Here is a 20,694-nt window from a genome sequence, read left to right as displayed (position 1 = left end):
TCCCGACCCTGGTGATTATTCCCGTAGTTTAAAAGAACGGAAGAAAAATATTTGCTATCAAAGACCGATGGTTTGTAGTCAGACTGAAGTTGGAAAAGAGTAATTCTGCGAAGTTTTGGACAGAAGCTGTAAGCGGATCACGCACGAAGAAGAAATCAATACGATGCTTTGAGCCGAGGGAAATATGTCCAGCAAGCGCGCGCGCGTTGTGTATGTGTGTGTGTGTGTGTATGTGTGTGTGTGTGTATGCGTGTGTGTGTGTGTGTATGTGTGTGTGTGTGTGTGTGTGTGTTTTGTGTGTGCATGTGTGTGTCGTTCGTGGGAAACGCGGCAGGCGGCCACAGACCGCGCAAAACCAGCGGCGTGCGCACCTTTGGTAAGTCGCCACACAAGAAATTTGCCGTTCAGCTGCCCTGTCTGTGTCCTGTACTCTTTGCTTGACACGTGCGGTTCAAAAATTACTTTCTCTTAAGATTTTGTAGTCCACCAGTGTTGAATCTGTTGTTTTAATTTTCAACATGAAACGACACTGCTACTCACAAAGAAAAAATTAATAATTTAATTAACTTGCTTGCTCTTTGACTTTTTGTCTTTAACATAGGTAAGACAGGTACTCGATTTAAATTTGCTTTTGATTCTTTTTCTTAGATTGATACATTCGAAAAAATTTTTGTGTCTAAGACAAAAAGTCTGTGAAAAAAAATTATCTATACATGAATGTCTTCTTCGTGGTTGCTGTAAGGAGAGAACGGGTGAAGTACAGGACGAGTTGGCGGTCGGAGGTTTCCGCTCCTCCGGTTCTCAGAGAGCGCCAGGCAAGGTTGGAAAAAACTGATACAACTCGTGATGAAGACCCCATCTCTCTCTTGGCCACAAAATTACTCACAGTCAACGTAAGATTTTCTCTAAAACACTTTCAACATGAGAAGGTTGAACAAAGTGGTCGCTTGGGGAACGTTCTGAACACACAAGCTGACGGCGAAATATTGTGCGTGTTTCGGACCGTGATAGTAGGAGATTCGCCCAGTATTCTTAATTCGCGAAGAAATCACTATGCACTGAATTGCAAATCACCCTAACAATTTTTTTTAAAAAAAAGGTCCGGGGATCCAATATCGAATGAAAGTTCGTAAACGATGTATACCTTTTCGCAAATTCAGTTTTTATTCTTGATAATCGCTGTTACATGTTGACCTCTGCACTTCACTTTACTTCTATGCGCAAACTTATCTCCAACAAAAAAACACAATGTCCGACATAAACGCTTCTCTTTTTTTTTTCAGCAAAGAGCGTTGTCCTCAGAGCAAAGAGCTTTGTCACATCAAATTCCTGAGCGTATCATCGCAAATATTCGCTTCCGGAATGTTACAGTCACATTACTTACCGACATTAGAATCGACGTTTAGGAGGATGATTAATGCTAGGAAAGTTTAGAATCTTCAACGGACATCGGTGAAACTTTGAGGAAGCAAGTTCTCCTCCTCCGCCGGCCGGGGTGGCCGAGCGGTTCTAAGCGCTACAGTCTGGAACCGCGCGACCGCTACAGTCGCAGGTTCGAATCCTGCCCCGGGCATGGATGTGTGTGATGTCCTAAGGTTAGTTAGGTTTAAGTAGTTCTAAGTTCTAGGGGACTGGTGACCTCAGCATTTAAGTCCCATAGTGCTCAGAGCCATTCTACTCCTCCTACTGACAATAAGTGCTGAGAGAGAGAGAGAGCGAGTTTCCTTCCTCTCCGCTGGAGAAATCACGATGTGGCTCGCCCATTACTGGCTTGCATCAACTGGGCAACAACACATCAACGTTATTGTAATTAATTTGCATTAAAATACAGCTCAAAATGCTGCGTTTCAGGTACAAGTAATATTAATAATAATGATATTAAATAGCAAATGATCTCGCGAAGAGGGAAAGAGTAATTCTGAGGAAGATTCTTGGTGGACACAAAAAAGTGGTGAAAAATGGGTAAAGATGAGCAATGAGAAGATCTACCAGTTTATTAAACCAGTCACAATGGAAATGAGAAAGACAAGGCTGATGTTCTTTGGTCATCTGATGAGACTGGATGATGGCAAATTAACGAAGAAAATCTTCAATATAATTGAACACAGGAAAACACCCAACTCTTGGTTGCAAGGAATAAAGAAAGACCTCATGAACTTGGACTTACAGAAATGTTCAAATGTTTATGAAATCTAATGGGACTTTAATGTTAAGGTCATCAGTCCCTGAGCTTACACACTACTTAACCTAACTTATCCTAAGGACAAACACACACAAACACCCATGCCCGAGGGAGGACTAGAACCTCCGCCGGGATCAGCCGCACAGTCCATGACTGCAGCGCCCTAGACCGCTCGGCTAATCCTACGCGGCATTGAACTTACAGAACAGAAACAATAGAGAAAGGCAATAACAGAATTCGAGGATGTTAAGAGGCTCCAAAACCGAAGACCAACGGGAAACTAACAGCTGAACATCTGGAAAAAATGGCAGCAAGCAGAAGAGCAGCCCGAGAGAAGAGAAAGAAAACAGTGAACATGAAATAAAATTTGTAACGCGGTCCCTAGTTGACCAATTCATGTAAATAAATAAATAATAAATAGCAAACATTTCCAACCGTTCTTCAAAACTAACCGCCTTTCGGCTTTTTAGGCCATCGTCATGTGACTACTGAATGTTGCAAACACTTAAAAACTGACTGCGACTTAAATACTATTCGTAAAGATGATAGTAAAATAAAAATGTGTCCAGCAAAAATAGTTTTTCTAACTAAAAAGGAAAGACAAATTTTTTATGTTCACATTCATTTAATAGTTGATCAAGGGTTAAACAAGACTTAGCATTTTTATCTGGTATTTTCAACTAAATCTTACTTTAATGGATGGGAAAAGGAAGCTAAGTTTGATCTTTAACACCACGCTTGAATTCTGTGTCATATATTTGTCGATTTACAACACTTCCATTAGGGTCACGTTTCTGCCTTTCTTAACAGAATGTAAGACTCAAAGTTCTACATCACATGAATGAATGAATGTTCTTTCTTTTTCAATCTCCAGCTTCTTTCACGTTCAGACGAACTAACTGCGAAAGCCCTGGCTGATTGACCGATATATATTATCCACAGTGCTTGTATGTGATTTTATACGCACTAAGTTATGCCGAGGGTTTTAGTTTGGTTTTACCTTTTAACAAAAAAGTTGATATCCTGTTGGTATTATAAAATACACGTCTGTAGTTGTAAGACATCAGTTTTTTACGATGTTATCCGAAGTTTTCTTAAAATGTAAGGTGATGTTTTCCGCGGCCGTACAGAAGTGGAGTAATTTTACTCTGCTCAGTTTTCGCAGAATGTTATCAATCAGAACTGCTGCCATTGCTGGAAGTGATATATTTGAGGGTATATACACTCCTGGAAATGGAAAAAAGAACACATTGAAACCGGTGTGTTAGACCCACCATACTTGCTCCGGACACTGCGAGAGGGCTGTACAAGCAATGATCACACGCACGGCACAGCGGACACACCAGGAACCGCGGTGTTGGCCGTCGAATGGTGCTGGCTGCGCAGCATTTGTGCACCGCCGCCGTCAGTGTCAGCCAGTTTGCCGTGGCATACGGAGCTCCATCGCAGTCTTTAACACTGGTAGCATGCCGCGACAGCGTGGACGTGAACCGTATGTGCAGTTGACGGACTTTAAGCGAGGGCGTATAGTGGGCATGCGGGAGGCCGGGTGGACGTACCGCCGAATTGCTCAACACGTGGGGCGTGAGATCTCCACAGTACATCGATGTTGTCGCCAGTGGTCGGCGGAAGGTGCACGTGCCCGTCGACCTGGGACCGGACCGCAGCGACACACGGATGCACGCCAAGACCGTAGGATCCTACGCAGTGCCGTAGGGGACCGCACCGCCACTTCCCCGTAAATTAGGGACACTGTTGCTCCTGGGGTATCGGCGAGGACCAATCGCAACCGTCTCCATGAAGCCGGGCTACGGTCCCGCACACCGTTAGGCCGTCTTCCGCTCACGCCCCAACATCGTGCAGCCCGCCTCCAGTGGTGTCGCGACAGGCGTGAATGGAGGGACGAATGGAGACGTGTCGTCTTCAGCGATGAGAGTCGCTTCTGCCTTGGTGCCAATGATGGTCGTATGCGTGTTTGGCGCCGTGCAGGTGAGCGCCACAATCAGGACTGAATACGACCGAGGCACACAGGGCCAACACCCGGCATCATGGTGTGGGGAGCGATCTCCTACACTGGCCGTACACAACTGGTGATCGTCGAGGGGACACTGAATAGTGCACGGTACATCCAAACCGTCATCGAACCCATCGTTCTACCATTCCTAGACCGGCAAGGGAACTTGCTGTTCCAACAGGACAATGCACGTCCGCATGTATCCCGTGCCACCCAACGTGCTCTAGAAGGTGTAAGTCAACTACCCTGGCCAGCAAGATCTCCGGATCTGTTCCCCATTGAGGATGTTTGGGACTGGATGAAGCGTCGTCTCACGCGGTCTGCACGTCTAGCACGAACGCTGGTCCAACTGAGGCGCCAGGTGGAAATGGCATGGCAAGCCGTTCCACAGGACTACATCCAGCATCTCTACGATCGTCTCCATGGGAGAATAGCAGCCTGCATTGCTGCGAAAGGTGGATATACACTGTACTAGTGCCGACATTGTGCATGCTCTGTTGCCTGTGTCTATGTGCCTGTGGTTCTGTCAGTGTGATCATGTGATGTATCTGACCCCAGGAATGTGTCAATAAAGTTTCTCCTTCCTGGGACAATGAATTCACGGTGTTCTTATTTCAATTTCCAGGAGTGTAGTTTTCTTTGAAAGGCAGATTCAGATATCAAACTAAAGTTAGGCGACTCACCGTCGAATGGAAGCTGTGTGGGTACTAGGAGCTAATAGGATTTACAGTACCTGTAGCTAGGGTCTTTCTTTAAGTACTAAAGGACATGGAAGAGCAGTTGAACGGAATGGATGGATCCTGAAAAGGGGTTGTTACAATGAAAATCAACAAAATTTAAACGGTGATATTGCGGTATAATTGAATTAAATCAGAAGATGCAGAGGGAATTAGTTTATGAAATGGTAAACTAAAAGCGGAAGATGAGTTTTTGCTCAACACAAATCGGTTTTGCACTGATGTACGCCAGCACCAGCGGCAGGATAGACGTAGTGACACTTTTCTCATAATACTATTGACTTGCGTTTGACAAATAACACGTAAGAGTGTTCTTAGTGCAGCGAATACAAGTCCATAGTCATTTGTAATAACTTTTGTTCTCCAGGATGATGCCAGGACAACAGAGTTACCAGGTGGAACAGATCTGATCGGCTGTGAAGAGGTTTGTTTTTCTTTCCTTTCAAATAGCTGCTATCATGTCATAATAAACTAACGATTACCCCAATGAGTACTGGAGACATAAAAAAAATGTATATGCCTTAGAGCAACATGGTGTCGAGTTATTTCAGCTACTTTGTTGCCTCTTAATGACACGTTATTAACTTCTAGTTAATGGAATATATTTCGATATAAAGGAAAGAAAATCGTGTTTTAATTATGTTTGTCCACTGGACAGAGTTTTTTCACCGCACAGCGCCACTGTCAGCAGTAAACGGCAGTTTATATGTAGGCTTCTTTGTATCCGGTATACTTCCCCTGTCCACACTGTGTTTGTCTATGGGAAATAAAAAGAATGGGAGTTGATGGAAAATGAAGTAATATGATTGCGAAAGAAAATCTACCTGGAAAGTCTCTGGTAACTTCTCACGCAGTGCAGTAAATTATAACTTGACCATTACGTTTTCTTCTTCTGAAGTACCAGGTATCTAGAAGATTTAGTTTAAAAAATCACACATGGGCTTCTAATAGTTGATACTACATTTTGCATCCATAAGTGTCTCGTAATACTCTCTTATGCCATGCTACGACCTTTTTATTAAAATACTGCAGTGCAATTAGACTCGTAGTCTCAGCCATAATTTCACTGATACTTCAAGAACGGCTTGAAAGAAACGAAGCTGTCATCAGTGTTTTGAGGTTTCTTGGGCTATCGTGACATTTTCCTGTAGGATAGTAAGCGACTGATTGGCGAAACGAATGGCACCCAAAGATGAAAATTTCTTCTCGTATGATTAGTAATTACTCCGATGCAACCATACTTAAATTTTAGTTTCCTATGGAAAACCCACTATTCCTTAAATGCTAAACGTACATCCAAAATTGCAATGCCACTGAAAGCAGAGAAGCTTAAAAAAATCACAGTAATGACAAAGTACAACTTAGTGAAGAGAATTATGATAATTTATGGAAAGCTTGAAGTCGTGCCAGATCGATTCGCAAATCTATGCCCCTATCCCAAGTCAAAGCATAGCGGTCAGTTTTAAGTGACTACAAAAGATCATCGCGGTGATCTCACCCATTTTTTTCAGACATCGGTTTTCTGATTGGTCTAATGGGGCCCGCCACAAGTTCCTCTTCTTGTGCCAACCACTTCGTCTCAAGAGTACCACTTGTAATCTACTCCCTCAATTAGTTGTTGGATGTATAAAATCTCTGTCTTCTCTTAGAGTTCAAACCCCCTTCAGTTCCCGACGTGGGTCGGCCAGTGTGGCGCTTCAGTCTGGAACCGCGCGACCTCTACGGTCGCAGGTTCGAATCCTGCCTCGGGCATGGATGTGTGTGATGTCCTTAGGTTAGTTAGTTTTAAGTAGTTCTAAGTTCTAGGGGACTGATGACCTCAGATGTTAAGTCCCATGACTGTCTCAATGCAAGAGCGCACTCTGCTTGTTAAGCTGTATTACAAGATTGATGACTGCACACGTCGCTCTGCGTAAGTTCCGGACACTGAAGCTTTTGAAAAAAGATGTTGGGCTGATGACTGCCATGGGCCTGGAGAAAATGATTCGGAAATTAGGAACGATGGGTTCTTCTGGTGTGCAGTCTGGTAGAGGGAGGAAACATTGATTCGACGACAGTGGAAGCAGTGACCACACCAATGCAGGAGGAGACGAGTGCTGGGGTGGAAACGTGTAATGCAAGGAGAATTGCCCAAACATTGGGCACACCCGTGAGCATGATGCGTGAAATCCTACGACACATCCTTCTTTGTGATCCATCCAAAATTACTCACGTGGACGAGTTGCTTCCTGATGACCTGTCAGCAAGAGAGTCCTTTGCTTTAGAAATTCTTCCTCGCATCGAAGTGGACAATTATTGGCCGTGGAAGATTTTGTAGACAGTCGAAGCCCACTGCCATCTCACAGGATATGTCAATACACAGAATTATCGAATATGAGCAACCAGTTGCCACTTCATCTTGAGAAGGTCACTGTGTTGTGCGGGTTTGCATCATTTATCACAGGGCAATATTTTCTCGAAGGGGCAGTCCTGTTACCTGTATCGTGGCTGGTAAGCGCTGTGAGTGTCTTTTGCGCAACCATGTCATTCCAGCTCTCCAACAGCGTGGATGCGTGGATGGGAACATTTTTGTGCAAGACGGTGCACCTCCGCACATTGCAAATGCAGTTAAGCACCTGCTGAAGCGCCATTTAGAAAATACTAGAATTATCAGCCGCCATCTCCCTACAGACTGGCTGTCCCGATGACCTTATCTTAATCCTCGTGACTTAAGGTTGTGGGGCTGTCGGAAAGATGTCGTATTCAGTGTTCCGATTGCAAACTTCGCTGCATTGAAGGGCACGCATTGCGCAGCACATTCTGAACCTGACCCAGAAAACACTACTGTCAGTTGTGGGACGAGTTGTTTCTCGATTCGATAGCAGAAAACGGTGTATAACATACTGAAAATGTTTTGCGCCAGTCACACGGAAATTAGTAATCCGATTTGATTTGAATGATGCTCTTTATGCGGTTTATCGCCTCAGGAAAGTAAAAGACCGATGTGATTCATGCTGTTTATGCGGATTTTGGCCTCATGACAATTAAAATCCTATGTGAGTGATGCTTTTTATACGGTTTTTGGGCACAGGAGAATTAAAAACCGGTTTTTCCCCTCCGATGTGATATGACCTTGGCGTGCTGGATGGAATTACGAAACTAACAGTATCACACCTGTACACCCATGCACACTGAATGGTACAATTTGTTTAACGTCAAACGTAAACCTTAGGCATTGTTGTACGAGTAATTTGTCATTTGCAGTCGACCACTATTAAATTATGATGCTTACGGCGTCATCTATTTCTACATTTTGTAACTACACTCCTGGAAATGGAAAAAAGAACACATTGACACCGGTGTGTCAGACCCACCATACTTGCTCCGGACACTGCGAGAGGGCTGTACAAGCAATGATCACACGCACGGCACAGCGGACACACCAGGAACCGCGGTGTTGGCCGTCGAATGGCGCTAGCTGCGCAGCATTTGTGCACCGCCGCCGTCAGTGTCAGCCAGTTTGCCGTGGCATACGGAGCTCCATCGCAGTCTTTAACACTGGTAGCATGCCGCGACAGCGTGGACGTGAACCGTATGTGCAGTTGACGGACTTTGAGCGAGGGCGTATAGTGGGCATGCGGGAGGCCGGGTGGACGTACCGCCGAATTGCTCAACACGTGGGGCGTGAGATCTCCACAGTACATCGATGTTGTCGCCAGTGGTCGGCGGAAGGTGCACGTGCCCGCAGCGACGCACGGATGCACGCCAAGACCGTAGGATCCTACGCAGTGCCGTAGGGGACCGCACCGCCACTTCCCAGCAAATTAGGGACACTGTTGCTCCTGGGGTATCGGCGAGGACCATTCGCAACCGTCCCCATGAAGCTGGGCTACGGTCCCGCACACCGTTAGGCCGTCTTCCGCTCACGCCCCAACATCGTGCAGCCCGCCTCCAGTGGTGTCGCGATAGGCGTGAATGGAGGGACGAATGGAGACGTGTCGTCTTCAGCGATGAGAGTCGCTTCTGCCTTGGTGCCAATGATGGTCGTATGCGTGTTTGGCGCCGTGCAGGTGAGCGCCACAATCAGGACTGCATACGACCGTGGCACACAGGGCCAACACCCGGCATCATGGTGTGGGGAGCGATCTCCTACACTGGCCGTAAACCACTGGTGATCGTCGAGGGGACACTGAATAGTGCACGGTACATCCAAACTGTCATCGAACCCATTGTTCCACCATTCCTAGACCGGCAACGGAACTTGCTGTTCCAACAGGACAATGCACGTCCGCATGTATCCCGTGCAACCCAACGTGCTCTAGAAGGTGTAAGTCAACTACCCTGGCCAGCAAGATCTCCGGATCTGTCCCCCATTGAGCATGTTTGGGACTGGATGAAGCGTCGTCTCACGCAGTCTGCACGTCCAGCACGAACGCTGGTCCAACTGAGGCGCCAGGTGGAAATGGCATGGCAAGCCGTTCCACAGGACTACATCCAGCATCTCTACGATCGTCTCCATGGGAGAATAGCAGCCTGCATTGCTGCGAAAGGTGGATATACACTGTACTAGTGCCGACATTGTGCATGCTCTGTTGCCTGTGTCTATGTGCCTGTGGTTCTGTCAGTGTGATCATGTGATGTATCTGACCCCAGGAATGTGTCAATAAAGTTTCCCCTTCCTGGGACAATGAATTCACGGTGTTATTATTTCAATTTCCAGGAGTGTATTTATTTTTCTTCCACCATACGTTTTCCCCCTTCCCGGATAATATTCCGTTGCAATTTGCTGTCATTCTTACCAGTGGTGTCATTTCTACAGCGGTGTCAATGTTTCACTTTAATTATATCACCCTGTATATGGCTACTATAGTTGTCGGCGTTGATTTTCCGTCTCATCTGATAAGAAGAACAGTATCACTGAACAGATCGCAGTAGTTCACTCTGTACCCTAACTTTCTGTTCACAACGAATCCTACCCCTTCAGAACAGGACTATATCATCTCAGTGTTAACTATGATGCAAGTCGGACCTGTATCGGAACTCTTACTTCCGTAGTTAACAAAACATGAAAGGGAAGAAGTATTTAAAAATGATGCAGCATGATTTTTATATCTTTTATTTGAGTATATGTATCAGCAAACTAGTAGAATTTCAAGCACTCAAATATCAGTTTACCTTTTTGTTTGTAAAACACTGAAGTGAATAGGTACATCGTGTCTAATTTAGTGTCAATTTGCACATACTAACGACAATTAAACATTGAACATAATGCATTCTCTTCTTGTATTGAGTGACGTGCCGGAGTTTATTTTCAGGACATCCTACTTTTATGTGACAGTGATCGAAGTGAGTGGCATCTATCAGCAGCCGGATTACAGTCTTAAAGCAAGAGATTATTCCTGCCCTGCAGCTATCTTCCTTTCTCCTCGTCTGACACAGTTTCAGTTGCTCGTCCGGATCTGCCGCAGCACTGTGAAGTACGAGAAAGCCCGGCTGAGGGTCTGTAACACATAAAACAGTTCCCTTCAACGACCCCCAAGAATCGCTGTCACAAACTAAGTTTAACTAAACAAATATCACAAATTTATTGAAGCTAAACAGGCGTACGACAGGGTTATCATATTCAAACTCAGTTTCTATAGGTACCGTGGTTCGTCCGCTGATTATCTTGTTACGTAAATGAAGCTTTACGGATCTCAGCTACTGAAAATTAACACTAAATTCTTATCGCCTGTTTGGAACAAAAGTAAATTTTTAAACGAATCCATATTTGCTAGTTCTGAGCATGCAAAAAATTTGATTTCTTGCAGGTATGAAAACAAATACCGTTTAACAGCACCCGTGTTGTTTGTTGCTCTGTCAACCTATAGTTCCCTTTCTTATTACATTACTGCTGCACAGACCAATATACGATTACAATTCCAATATTTTGTGTATTGTAATGGCCTATTTCTGATATTATTTGTTCCTTTCGACCGTGCTATTAACTTCAGCTTTCAGTTTTCTTTCTGAATTCATAGTTCCTCTTCCACAATCTCATAAAAAATTTTAATTTCATTCAGAGAAATGGTAACAAAGCGCTGTCTTGCACTAAATGACGTACAAACACTCACTAAAATAATTCACGAGTGTGGCTTGGAACGAAAGCAAGCATTATATGTTCTTGCTCTTTCCCGTTTCCGAAGAAGACACTATATATTCAAAATACACAAGGGAAAATGAGCCGTGTATGAAATGAAAATGTTGCGCATCATGTCTCTATTTTCAACGTATTACTCATTACGAGGAATAAGTGTACATATAAGAGTTCATTATAAAGTGGTATTTGGTAAAAAATTCGTTTTCGATATCAAGAATACATTTATGTGACCCAACTATGTCAATTCATGCACAAATAACTATGTAATAGTGTGCCCTGACTCTAGTGTGTCATGACATACACTCCTTTCTGAAGCTTCCTTATTCACAATCCGCCGACGATCCGAAGATGATTATCAGTCGGTTCCAAGCGAACTTAGCTCTCGCGATGATGTTCCAGCTGTACTCAACAGCATACAGTAGACCTAGGAAAATAATTTAATGGCTGACCTATACCAGAGGCGGAGGGTAGTGTTATCGACTGTTAGTCAATATACAGGCTGCTCATGTGATCAATATAAATCACTCACTGTTAAGCTCTTTCCTTGTGTGACGTGCCTCGCTTGGAAAAGCTATGCACGTACCTACAAAAGAGGAAACTCAGCAACCGCGCAGAGTTTGAGAAAGGAACCGCAGGTGACTAAATCCCAGCCCGCACCACCTGACTGTCTGAAAATAACAATAAAATACGTTTAATTGACACGTAGGACCCACAAAGTAGTAACATGCCCGCGGAGTGTTTCTCAATTCATTCTTACAAAACAGAACGAGAAAAAAATAAATGTACACGTATCTTCAGATATTTACGTAGTTTCATTGCAAGATGATCAAGCAGATGCTTCAAGTGCTCACTTTCAGCCCATGTAGGAATTTCTTAAATGAGAATCATTGCAGCCTCTGTCGGCGGGCTGTCCGCCTCCTTCATTGAGCGGGGGCCCTGGGTTTGATTCCCCATTCTTCCAGGCATTTTTCCTCTGACGCTTGACCGAGAAGTAGCCGCATCAAGTCTTATAAGCCGAGAATGGTCGGGAGACCGTTGTGTTGAACCCAACCACCAGTACCGCATCGAAATGACGCCTAAGGCACAGGGTGACACGGCAGTCTGTCGATCCCAATTGGCGCTTCTGTGGTCAGAACAATGGTACCTACCTCGTTATCGGCAGGTTGCCCTGGCGATATGGAAGATCCAACGTCTACAATAATTTTAAACGCATGCGTAACTAGGTCGTCAAAGTGATAATCTCTATGCTGCGAAGGTGTGATGTTCAGTCACTGGCACCCCTGCTGACCCCTTTGCTGTGAATGTGTGGCGAGCACCGGTACGACTGTAGTTATGTATCAGAAATGGTGGATATGCTTCTGTATACCACGGCTGCTCATCGGTTCTTTTTATAAACAGTTAATCTGGCAATGGATATACTGCACAGGGTCAGCGTATCGGTTGCTACAGTCCGCGACAACCGACATTACCCGCTGACGTCACGAACTCGTTGTCAAATACACTATAATCCGCCAGCGAGATCTTCCTTCACTGTCCCGAACAGTAGCGTGTAAAAGCTCCAAATTCTGCTCGAACTTGGAGATGCAACTGTAGAAACGCATACCACCAGCCGTTGTATTTGAGAAACTTATTTAGGCTACTAGTTTCACCGCCTCCGTAGCGCCTTCTTCCGGCCCCTATATGGTGACAATAAACGCTTAAAACAATAAAGTATAAATATAACTGCTACATCAGATACATATATGTAATCAAATATGAAATAAAATAATATGATCAACAGTAGTTCACAGATATAGGGTATGAGAACATCAGAGCTTTTAAGATATCTGCTGACACTGTAATGGGGCGCAGTGAACCTACATATTCAACGTCCACGATATGAAATACACTTAGAAGCGAATCAAAAATAAGATACATCACAAAAAAATGTAACAGGGATGGTACGATTGAGTAAAATGTGTGTGTCACATCAAAATAAATTATTTCCCATGCTGAGATGGAAATAGGAATGGATAATGTCACATACAAAAGTATACCAAGCTATCTCGTGAAACACATACTAACTGGTAGACACACCAAATAGAGTGGAAACATGTTAACCGGCAGCAAGAAACAGCGGCCACTCGCTTGAAAGAACATCCCGATCGGCAAGACACGTAGGGAGAACTTGTCAAGTTATATAAGAAAAGAAATACGGCGTATGAACTAGTAGGACAAGAATTTGTTAACCATTAGAATGAAGCAGTACCATAAAAAGGTGGTTTGTTGTACCTCATTATTGAGAGTACTGTCCAACGGAAAAGGACACATTAAGTAGAAGTGACTATGAAAATTAAGTGGAAGCTGGATTAAAATAACCGCTCCGTTATGAAAGAGCAAGAACGAAGCAATGGGTTGATAAATATAGCTGTAAGAAGGAGCCTATATGAACCCGATAACGAACGTTGATGGTATGTAGCGTGAGTGTGAAGTCAGAATTAAGAAACGTTATGCAAGAGATCTATGTAGGGTTTAAGTGCAGAGCAAGCACTCTGAATACATAAAAGGTATTTGAAATAAAATTATAATCATGGTTAGGTAGAACGCAGATGTTCACTAAATATTACAAGAGATAAAATGATTTTACTATCGCGTAGACGACGAAGTGTCATTAAAAGTTCTCTAGGTGCACATAATTAATGTGGGTATTCAACAATTAAGGAAAAAACTTACTAGAAAATGCTGTAAAATAACCACACGATTGGAAATGCCTAAGATGGAAATTCCGGTTTAGTGTGTGCTAAGGTAGAGAAGACGCAAAGCTTGATATCATGTACATAGGTAAAATTTACACATCAAGCGTGTGACCTTACATTAGTAGAGGATAGAGATGTGTTATGCCCGAAATATACACTGACGAGACGAAAGTAACGGGACACCTCCTATTCTCGTGTCGGACCCAATACTGCAGCGACTGCTCGTGGCATGGACTCAAGGTTGGAAGCCCACTGCAAAAATACTGAAACATTCTGCCTCTTCTGGGTAAACATTAACAAAATCGAGAAACTGCAGGATTGGATTCTTGACTGGATATGGAGGAAGGAAGGTCCTATGAACATGTGTTCGCAAATGCATCGTTGCCACAGTACATGGGGATGCCAATTGAAAGTTTCTTTGTCCACGTGTCGTATGTTCTCACTGTGTAGTAGGCTGTGTGATTGACGCAGCAGACTGCAAGCAGCAGATTGGTCCTTTATTCGTGTCGGAAACAAGCAAAGAAGTTGGAAACGGTCGGGAGGCGGCACGGCTATACCAAAACAAGTACCCTCACAAACATCAAGCTCAGCACACAACATTTCAAGCCCTTTTTGGAGGTTTGTGTGATCATGGGTCCTTTGCGGCAGACGAAAGTGCAGGGACGTAGCAGACTGTGCGTACACAAAATTTGGAGACTGGGTTCTACAGGATACTGAATGGTCCGCCAACATGGTGTATGCCAGAGTACGATTATGCGTATGCTACATGACAACGGCTACTAGCATTCCAAAATTAAAAGAACACAAAGTCTCGAAGATTGGCAAAGTTTTGCAGAACATAGCACGTTCTTCAATGCGAGATGCTATTAATGATTCTCGCAACGAAACTCTGTCTCGGAATTTGGCAGGAAACCCAAAGAGATTCTGGTCATACACAAAGCACACCAGTGGCATGACGCAGTCAATACCTTCACCGCCCGGTAACAATGGTGAAGTCACTGATGACACTGCCACTAAAGTAGAGTTATTAAACACGGTTTTCCGAAACGACTTCGTCAAAGAAGACGAAGTAAACAATCAGCCGAATTACAGGCCCATATCGCTAACGTCGATTTGCAGTAGGGTTTTTAAACATAAACTGTGCTCGAATATTAAGAATTACCTCGAAGAAAACGATTTATTGATACATAGCCAGCACGAATTCAGAAAATATTGTTCATGTGAAACACAACTAGCTCTTTATACTCATGAAGTAATGAGTGCTTTCGACCGGGGATGTCAAACTGATTCCGTATTTTTAGACTTCCAGAACGCTTTGGACACCGATCCTCACAAGCGTCTTCTAACCAAACTGCGCCTATGGAATATCGCCTAAGTTTTGCGACTAGATTCGTGATTTCCTACCAGAAAGGTCACAGTTCGTAGTAATAGACGGAAACATCGAAAAAACAGAAGTAATATCTGGCGTTCCCCAAAGAAGTGTTATAGACCATCTATTGTTCCTGATCTACACTCATGCTCACAAATTAAGGATAATGCAGATAAATGGTGAAACAATGCTCTGATGGGCGGTTTGCGGGCTTAAATCACCTCGGGGTTTGACCGAGCGGTGCATTTGTCCTGCGGTCGTCGCACGGTGGCGCTGGCAGCAGTCCACATACGCAGGACATATACTTGAGTATTGCTCATCAGTGTGGGATCCATACCAGATCGGGTTGACGGAGGAGATAGAGAAGATCCAAAGAAGAGCGGCGCGTTTCGTCACAGGGTTATTTGGTAACCGTGATAGCGTTACGGAGATGTTTAACAAAGTCAAGTGGCAGACTCTGCAAGAGAGGCGCTCTGCATCGCGGTGTAGCTTGCTCGTCAGGTTTAGAGAGGGTGCGTTTCTGGATGAGGTATCGAATATATTGCTTCCCCCTACTTATACCTCCCGAGGAGATCACGAATGTAAAATTAGAGAGATTAGAGCGCGCACGGAGGCTTTCAGACAGTCGTTCTTCCCGCGAACCATACGCGACTGGAACAGGAAAGGGAGGTAATGACAGTGGCACGTAAAGTGCCCTCCGCCACACACCGTTGGGTGGCTTGCGGAGTATAAATGTAGATGTAGATGTAGAGTGTGTTGGTGTATGTCAGAGTAAGGTGCAGCGAGTAAGGTGCAGACGTTTTCAGACGTGTTAATGGTGACTGTGTGTTGCAAATGGCTCAAAAAACACATATTGATGAAGTTATGAGGGGTAGAATACTACAGCGACTGGACGCTGGTCAAACACAGCAGGTCGTAGCACGGGCTCTCCGTGTGCCACAAAGTGTGATCTCAAGATTATGGCAACGATTCCAGCAGACAGGAAACGTGTCCAGGCGCTACAGCACGGGACGTCCACAGTGTACAATAACACAAAAAGACCTCACCATCAGTGCCTATAGACAGCTACGGAGTACTGCGGGTAGCCTTGCTCGGGACCTTACCACAGCCACTGGAACAGTTGCCTCCAGACACACAGTCTACTGACGACTGAACAGACCTAGTTTATTCGCCCGAAGACCTGCAAGGTGCGTTCCACTGACCCCTGCTCACAGGAGAGCCCGTAAAGCTTGGGGTCAAGAACACAGTACATGGTCATAGGATCAGTGCTCCCAGGTTATGTTCACGGATGAGTCCCGGTGTAGTCTGAACAGTGGTTCTCGCCGGGTTTTCATCTGGGCTGAACCAGGAACCAGATACAAACCCCCTTACTGTCCTTGAAAGAGACCTGTATGGAAGTCGTGGTTTGATGGTGTGGGGTGGGATTACGATTGGTGTACACGTACACTACTGCATGTCTGTGGCAGAGGAACTGTAACAGGTCAGGTGTATCGGCACGTCATTTTGCACCAGTATGTCCGCCTTTTTAAGGGATGCAGTGGGTCGCACCTTCCTCCTGATGGATGATAACGTACGGCCCCGCCGAGCTGCCATCGTGGAGGAGAACCTTGAAACAGAACAGATCAGGCAAATGGAGCAGCCTGCCTGTTCTCCAGACCTAAACCCCTTCGAGCACGTCCGGAATGCTCTCGGTCGACGTATCACTGCGCGTCTTCAAACCCCTACGACACTTCAGGAGCTCCGACAGGCACTCGTGCAAGAATGGGAGGCTATACCGCAGCAGCTGCTCGACGACCTGATCCAGAGTATGCGGCCTGTGTACGTGGGCATGGTGGTTATATCCCATATTGATGTCGGGGTACATGCGGGAAACAGTGGCGTTTTGTAGAACATGTGTTTCGGAACGGTCTTCAACTTGTCACCAATAGAGTGGACTTACAGATCTGTGTCGTGTGTGTTCCCTATGTGCCTATGCTATTACCGCCAGTTTTTTGTAGTGCGACGTTGTGTAGTACCACATTCTGGAATTATTCTTAATTTATGAGCATGAATATATATTAACGACATAAGAGACAATTTGAGTAGCCCTCTTAGATTGTTTGCAGATTATACTGTCATTTACAGTTTTTAAAGTCATCAGATGACCAAAACGAATTGAAAAATGATTTAGGTAAGATATTGTATGGTGCGAAAAGTGGCAAATGACTCTGAATAAAGAAAAAATTGTACATTTTTCGTAATGTCTTATGGGACCAAACTACTGAGGTCATCGATCCCTTAGCTTACACCCTATGTAACTGAAACTAACTTACGCTAAAGACATCACACACACACCCATGCCTGAGGGAGGGAACCGCCGACGGGGGGAGCCGCGCAGGCCGTGACAAGACGCCCGAGACCGCGCGGCTACCTCGCGCTGCATGAATGAAGTAAAGTTATTCTCATGAGTACGAAAAGAAATCCGCTAAATTTCGATTAGGTGATAATTCACACAAATCTGAAGGCTGTAAATTCAACTAAATCGTTACGGAATACATTTACAACGATCACATAGATAATGTGGGTAGAACAATCCAAAGACCGCGATTCATTAGCAAAACACTTAGAAGGTGCAACAGGTCTACTGAAGAGACTGCTTATACCACGCATGTCCTCCCTATCCTGGAGTGTTGCTGTGCTGTGTGGGATCCGTATCAGGTGGGACTGACAGATGACATCGAAAAAGTTCAAGCGAAGGCAGCTCGTTTTGTACTCTCGCGAAAGAGAGGAGATAGTGCCACAGACATGATACGTGAATTGGAGAGGTAATCATAAAAAAAGGCGTTTTTTGTTGAGACGGGATCTTCTCCAATTTTCTCCTCCGATTGCGAAAACATTCTATTGGCATCCACCTACATATGGAAAAATGATAATCACTATAAAATAATTAGTGAAATCGGGATTCGCACAGAAATATTTACGTGCTCGCTTTTCGAGCGCGTCGTTGGAGAGTGGAAAGGTAGATAGACAGCTTGAGGGTGGTTCACTCAACTACCTGCCAGACACTTAATTGTGAATAACAGAGTAATCACGTTGATGTAGATGTATAAGTGACCTGCAGCGAGCGCAAGGACTACTAGCGGCGCACGTCCCTCTATTCTGTCGATGTCTCATGCACCAGACCATCTCAATTACGGCATTTTCGTCATCAGTCATCGTTACCGACGAAGCGACCTTTCCCCAAAACTGCCGTCATTAGTGTGCATAACGCATTTGTGGGCTACTGACAATCGTCCGGGAACGGTTGAGGCATCTCATTAGCATCTTTTCAATGTGTGAGCTGGGATTCTTGGCGACCACATACTCCACGACGGAGGAACGTACCTGGGCTTCCTGCAAAATACTCTACCTTGACTGCTTGAGCGTGTGCCTTTACCACACAGCAGGTTATATGGTTTCTGCATGACGGAGCAGCACACCACTTCCGCATTACAGGTCTCCGACACCTCAACAACATCTTCCCCGGACGGTGGATAGAACACGGAGGCCGTGTAGTATGTCGTAGTAGATCAACAGACTTAAACCATATGGATTTTTACCTCTGCGCGTATCTGAACAGTGTTGTAAATGCTGAACCAGTTGCCGATGTGCAGACCCTTCACCAGCGTGTTCAAGACGCTTGTGACGCTATTCGAAGACAGGCCGGAACGTGCGAAAGAGTGCGGCAATCCATGATACGACGTGTGAACGTGTGAGTTGCATCTCATGGAGATCACTTTTATCATTTGTTGTGACGTCGAGGCGATACAGCTCTGAACTGTGTTCCGGGACGATTTGTTGTTGTTGCTTGTACACAGTGTATTGGACTTATTTTCCTCGATTTCCAGTTAGGAATCCGTCCCTGCAGTTTGTTTGTTTTTATTAATGTTCACACTGCAGAGCTGTTCATAATCGCGAAAGTGTTTCCGGTGCAGGATTTTGTGGTCAATCTGATCTCTCGATTATGCCCCATAAATGTTCGATGGGATACATGTGGGTCGATCTGGATGTCCAAATCATTCGCTCTAATTATCCAGAATGTTTTCAATCCAATCGCAAAAAATTGTGGCCAGTTCTATTCTTGTTTAGCATCACATGTACATGAGTGGCTGCAAAGGTTCTTTAATAGCCGTCCAATCAGAGAATCAAGTCATTTCCATGTAAACATAACCGACACCATTATAGAGCACCATCACCTAGCACAGTGCCCTTTTGATAACGTAGGTACATGGCTTCGTGAGGTCTGTCCTTATCAACTGAAATCGGGACTCATCGGATCCATTCAGCGTTGTCCAGTCATCTAGGATTCAACCGATATGGTCACGAGCCCAGGAGAGGCGCTGCATGCGATGTTCTGTTGTTACCAAAGATAAACTTCTCCACAATGTTCTTATGGATGCGTCCGTCGTACGTGCCACATTGAATTCTGCAGTTATTTCGCACGATGATGCTTATCTGTTAGCCCTGACACCTCTACGCAAACGCCGCTGCTCTTGATCGTTAAGTGAAGGCTGTCGGTCACTGCGTTGTCCGAGATGAGAGGTAATGCCTGAAATTTGATATTCTTAGCAGCCTCTTGACACTGTGGATCATAGAATACTAGTTTTCCTAACGATTGCAGGAATGTATTATCTCCAGCGCCTAGATACAACGACCATCCAGTGTTAAAATTCCTTTTATTCCCGTCGTCCCTCCATAATCACGTCGGAAACATTTTCACATAAATCACCCGTGTGCAAATGGCACTTGCTCTAATGCACTGCCCTTTTACACTTTGTGCGTACACACCTACCGCCACCTATATTTGTATATATCGTTATCCCATTGTAGGTGATCACTTCTGTAGCATATCAAGCAATCATGGTGTCTGAAAGCGGTAAGTGAATATGGACAAAAACCATTAACTCAACGGCAATGAAAGGGCGAGGGGCGGGGGGCGCAGTGCTCCTTCTACAGGAGAGTATCAATATTAAAAAAAAATACACTACTGGCCATTAAAATTTCTACACCGAGAAGAAATGCAAATGATAAACGAGTATTCATTGGACAAATATATTATACTCGAACTTACATGTTTTGGCGTACTGTGACGGGCCACTTGCTCGGCCACCATTGACCAGATGTTTTCAATTGGTGAGAGATCTGGAGAATGTGCTGGCCAGGGCAGCAGTCAAACATTTTCTGTATCCAGAAAGGCCCGTACAGGACCTACAACATGGGGTCGTGCGTTATTCTGCTGAAATGTAGGGTTTCGCAAAGATCGAATGAAGGGTAGAGCCAACGGTCGTAACACATATGAAATATAACTTCCACAGTTCAAAGTGCCGTCAATGCGAACAAGAAGTGACCGAGACGTGTAACCAATGGCACCCCATGCCATCAAATACACGCTTCCAATGTGTGTTCACCGCGATGTCACCAGACACGGATGCGACCATCATGATGCTGTAAACAGAACCTGGATTCATGCGAAAAATGATGTTTTGCCATTCGTGCAACCATGTTCGTCGTTGAATACACC

The 20,694-nt window shown here is 44.8% G+C and overlaps 1 protein-coding gene across 1 annotated transcript in view; it reads right to left on the bottom strand.

Annotated features, from left to right (window-relative positions):
- Positions 1-10,198: 10,198 nt before the first annotated feature.
- LOC126095101 (odorant receptor 67c-like) overlaps positions 10,199-20,694 on the bottom strand; it is a 47,419-nt gene continuing 36,923 nt past the window's right edge. The window contains exon 4 of the mRNA XM_049909805.1: positions 10,199-10,413. Coding sequence (XP_049765762.1) covers positions 10,354-10,413 — 60 coding nt within the window. The 3' untranslated portion in view covers positions 10,199-10,353. The remainder of the gene's footprint in view (positions 10,414-20,694) is intronic.

Source organism: Schistocerca cancellata, chromosome 8 (assembly GCF_023864275.1).
Source record: "Schistocerca cancellata isolate TAMUIC-IGC-003103 chromosome 8, iqSchCanc2.1, whole genome shotgun sequence".
In the NCBI taxonomy this organism is placed as follows: Eukaryota; Metazoa; Arthropoda; class Insecta; order Orthoptera; family Acrididae; genus Schistocerca; species Schistocerca cancellata.
The sequence above is the reverse complement of the archived record's forward strand: the minus strand, read 5'-3'. Positions and strand labels throughout refer to the sequence as shown.